Here is a 4,678-nt window from a genome sequence, read left to right on the forward strand (position 1 = left end):
AGCGGCTGCAGCAGGACTTCCAGTGTACGTACACCAGCAGCCTTTCCAGGTGTACGTACACCTGCTTTCTCGGAGGCGTCGGGGAAAATGAGGAAAGGCTCCGAAGCTTCTGAAGAGGCCTCAGAGGGGCCCCCGTTTGCTGCAGCAGGGGGCCCCTGGAGGTCTATGCCAGGGGCCCCTATTCCCATCCATCTGGGGGCTGGGGGTTCGTCTTTGCCTTCGCCTGAGCAGCAAAACAAATAGTGCTTTATCGAGCAGCAGCAGCAGCGGTGCAGCAGCAGCGGTGCAGCAGAAGCGGTGCACAAGCAGCAGAAGAACAGCTGAACTGCAGCAGCAGCCAGCAGCACTTCAGCAGCTCTTACCGAAGCCTGGGCTCCGCTGGGCGAGGTCTCGGCGGTAGTCAAGGAGAATGCCAATTAAAAAAAGAATCAGAAAAAGAAAAAAGAAGAAGACGTCGGTGGGATCGCTCCACTTGAACTGAAGCAGCAGCAGCAGCAGCAGCAGCAGCAGGTGCAGCAGCAAAAAGGGGTCCAAAAGCTGCAATCAAGTCCAGTTTTGAATTCATTTCCCACTTTCGACGGATAAGAAGTGAAAGATAAAACGTCAAGTGCGGAGCTGCTGCGCCCCGCGAAGAACGCCCAGGCGAAGGAGGCGGCGGCGGCGGCCCCGAAGGCGTTGGTGATGCTGGCGATCCGCAGGGAAAGCGGGGGAGTTTGGAGTTAAATTTGCAGTTTTTAATTCAAAAAATGATAATTATTTCCATTTTTTTGCTTCTTTCGGCGAAAGAACCAGCAGCAGCAGCCCACTGACGCAGTTACTCCGTTCTGCACCCAACGCCGGAACCGCCGCTGCAGCAGCCACAGGAGGCAGCAGCAACCTGCTGTCGCCAGCAGCAGCAGCAGCCAGTGAAAGCCCCAGCCTGCAAGTGCAGCAGCAGCAGCAGCAACGGAATTGGAGCGCAATGTGAGGTGCAGAACGCCGGGTGAAGGAAGCCAGAAGGCTTGTGCAGCAGCAGCAGCAGCAGAAGCAGCAGCAGCAAAGGAAAGTGGATTCTGCTGCAACGCAGCAGCAGCAGCAGCAGCAGCAGCGCGAGCGAACGGACCAGTGGTCAAGATGCTTTCCTGCGAGAGACAAGTCACGTAGACCATGTTGGGAATGATGAAACTGGCCCAGAAGATCCCGCAAAGGGGAAAGAATCTGTCGGGCTGGAGAAAGCTGAAAGAAAAAGAATAAAAGAAATAAAAAAGAAACTTTTGAAAAGCAGCAGAAGCAGCTTTCTAATTCACCCGTAAACGCCAACTGCTGCTGACAAATCTGCAAGAACCACCGCCACAATTGGAAATATTCCGACAAGTAGTGCTGCCTGAAAAGCTGCAGTTGAAGAAACTTTTGATTTTAATTTGCAAGTTTTACTTTTAAAACAAATGCAAAGGCCATGAAGCCTAAGTTGAAGGCTGGGGGCTTTGAAGTGCGAAATCGCAAATTCAAGAAAACTTGAACAGAGTTACCGCTGTACCAACTCTTCATCAGCGGCGTGCGGGAAGTTCCCGTGAGCCAAATGACTGCAGCGTTTTGAATTCATTTCAAAAAGTATTTTCAAAATTCAACAAAGTCCTCACAAGCGGGCAAGGCCGAGGAATAGGGCAGCAACACCAAAGATCCCACCACGGGGTCGCTGAACTGCAGCGCGCTGAAGAGGAAAATCGGCGAAAACTCCCATTCCGAAGTCGGCCTTGCAGCTTTTTGCAAAAGCTGCAAATTAAAAATTGTTTTTTATTTCTTTTTGCGCATTTACTTACGAGCTTTCCACTCATCGTCAACCCGCGGACCCGCAATTTGGTACGGCGCCACCCACGCCCGCGAGCCGGATTTCAGCCGCGTGCAGGAAACATATTTATTTTGCAAAAGTGAGGGAAATAAAAGAACAAAAAGAAAGAACTGCATCATAAGCGCCGCAGCGTATCTTTCAAACGTGCTGCTGCTGCCTCAAGAATTAATTCAATTCAAGTTGTTGCTGCTTCAGCAAAAGCTGCCTGTACACCCGAAATCCTCCTGCGTGTCTTGCTGAAACCCGGCCATTCTGAACTGCACCTTTATCATTTTGCTTCTTTTCTCCCTCCCTTTTCTTTCTGTTTTCGTTGCTCCTGCTCGAAAGCAAAAGCTGCAATGAAGGCTCTTTATTGAAACAAAACTTTTCTTCCGCCTCTTTTCATTTGGCAGGAATCGATTTCCTGCACGGTTTCCCGAGCAAGCCTTGCACTGCGGCGTGCCATGCTTGCCTGTGGAGAGCTGAATTCAGCTTCAATTAATTATTATTATTATTATTTTTTATTCTTACAAGTTCAAGCAGCTGCAAACGATTCAAAGTGCCATTAACTGGAGCTTTCCTTTGCTTTCCAGCCTCTCTACGCTGCCCTTGCCTGCAGCTTCCTACAGCAGCTGAAGCCGCGAAGACCCGAAAGCTTCGCCGTTTTGCCAAAACAATTAACTCGATTCGTCAAATGTTGCTGGTGCTGCTCGCAGCCCCAAATGGCGCCGCAGCAGCAGCAGCTGGGGAGAAACGCCATTCGAGTTTCTTCCGCTGCAGCGCTACCACTAGTTAGGACTGGCAGTGGCTAGCCAGCCAGCCAGCCAGCCAGCTAGCTAACTAGCTAGCTAGCCAGCCAGCTAGCTAGGTAGCTAGCCAGATAACTGGAGCTAGCTAGCTGGCTAGCTAGCTAGCTGGCTAGCTAGCCACTGCGGGCTCTACTACGGGCTCCCCGTCTGGCTCTTCAAAGTGCACATTTTCGGGGATGGAAGCCTCGAGAAGATTGGCCTCCAGTTCTTCCAAGCGTCTTCTGCAAGCAGCAGTTGCTGCTCCTCCTGCTGCTGCTGCAGCCTGCAGCAGCAGGCGCAGCAGCAGCAGCCCCAGCGCTGGGGGCGCATGCAGTAGCGGCGACCACAGGGAGTAGCGGCTCCAAACAGAAGAAGACAAAAGAAAAGAAAAAAACATTTCACTTAAAGGCCTCCGAGCAGCAGCAGCGCAGCAGCAGCAAGCTGCAGCAAGCAGACACGGCAGCGCGCGCTTGTGGTCCAGCAGCGCGCGCAGCAGCAGCACCTGAGGCAGCAAACGCAGCAGCAGCAGCAGCAGCCGCAGCCGTGAACGAGCTGTACGTGCACCGTAAGACGCGCAGAGCGAGGCTATTTCGCCCCGCTCCCAGCAGCAGCAGCAGCAGCAGCAGTTGCTGCTGCTGCTGCTGCTGCACTTTTATATTTTTTATTTATTTGAAGCAGAAGACTCACATGAGGAGGAGCAAATTCGTAAAAGACCGAAAAGTCCGGGGGCTGCTGCTGGCCAAACCAGAGCCCTTTGGCCCGCAGCTGCTCTGCACGATTTAGCCGTGCAAGGGCGGCGAAGGAGACCCACGGCAAGTCCCTGCTGCTGCTGCTGCTGCTGCTGCTGCTGCTGGGGAGGCAGCTTGCAGGGGCCACGGCGAGGCGGCCTGGAGGCGTGGCGGCAAAAAGCATGCAAGGCAAAAGCGGCCCCTTTTTGCTGCTGCCGTTGCTGCTGCTTCTTGCTGCCAGCCATCCCCGCTGCTGCAGCGAAGCTGCGCCGAAGACCAGGCGACGCGGCTGCAGCCAAAACCAAGCGCAGCAAACGCCGCAGCAGCAGCTGCAGCAGCAGCAGCAGCTGCAGCTGCAGCAGCAGCAGGAGCTGCTGCTGCGGCCCTGCTGTAGGCAGCCATGTACACTCACTGGAGCTACAGTGCATCCCAAGCTGCTGCCACCGCAATTCGCATGTACGCAATACTATAGCAGCAGCAGCAGCAGCAGCAAAAGCAGCAGCAGCAGCAGCAGCTCACCCTTTTGAGTGCCTCTTGTTTTCTCTTCTCTTCCCGTGCTGCTTCTTCTATGGCCTCTACGGCTTTGAGCTGCTGCTTAATTTTTGCTGCTGCTTTTTGCTTCCACAAGTCCCGCTGCTCCTCAAACCACAGTGCAGCTTCCCGCACTTCCGCTGCTGCTGCTGCAGCAGCAGCAGCAGCAGCGGCTGTTGCTGCTGAGCTCTCCTCTGCTGAATCTGTACATGACGCTGCACTCTCTGCTGCTGCTGGCTTAGCTTCCCGACTTGCGGGGAGTATTGCTGCTGCATTCGACGCTGCAGCAGCAGCAGCAGCAGCTCCACCTTCTGCTGCTGCTGCTGTTGCGCTGCGCTGCTCGCCTTTGATAACTTCAAATGCTCCAGCTTCGCCCCATTTAAGTGCAGGGGGCGTTACTGCTGCTTCGTTTGCTGCTGCTGCTGCTGCTGCAGCTGCTACATCTGGCCTGGGCGTAGCTGTCTCATTGGCAGCAGCAGCAGCAGCAGCCGCTGCTGCTGCTGCTGCTGCTGGCCGATTCCTAAAGGCCCGCCAGAAGCCCCTTAGGGAAGCCAGGGGATTTGAAATGCATGCAAGGGGGGGCCCCAGCGAGGAGTGTTTGGGGGAGCAGCGAGCTGCAGCAGCAGCAGCAGGAAAAAGGAAAAGAAATAAAAGAAGAAATGAAAACAAAGAAGCAAAAAAGAAGACACGGGGAGGGCCACGAGCTATACGTACGCCTGGGGGCGGTGAGGAAAAAAACCGCGCAACTTCTCCCTTCATTTCGATCTGCAAACCTCCAAACCCTAAACCCTAAACCCTAAACCCTAAACCCTCGGAGGCAGCAT

At 54.3% G+C, this 4,678-nt stretch overlaps 1 protein-coding gene across 1 annotated transcript; it reads right to left on the reverse strand.

Annotated features, from left to right (window-relative positions):
- Nucleotides 1-2,748: 2,748 nt before the first annotated feature.
- Nucleotides 2,749-4,613, reverse strand: ETH_00014425 (uncharacterized protein; the record flags this gene model as incomplete). The annotated part of the gene is made up of 4 exons (XM_013377517.1): nucleotides 2,749-2,878; nucleotides 3,054-3,097; nucleotides 3,283-3,612; nucleotides 3,843-4,613. The coding sequence occupies 4 exons, from the start codon at nucleotides 4,611-4,613 to the stop codon at nucleotides 2,749-2,751; spliced, it is 1,275 nt and encodes a 424-aa protein (XP_013232971.1).
- Nucleotides 4,614-4,678: the final 65 nt, after the last annotated feature.

This window comes from Eimeria tenella, genomic scaffold (genome assembly GCF_000499545.2).
Source record: "Eimeria tenella Houghton genomic scaffold, Eth_scaff54, whole genome shotgun sequence".
In the NCBI taxonomy this organism is placed as follows: Eukaryota; Apicomplexa; class Conoidasida; order Eucoccidiorida; family Eimeriidae; genus Eimeria; species Eimeria tenella.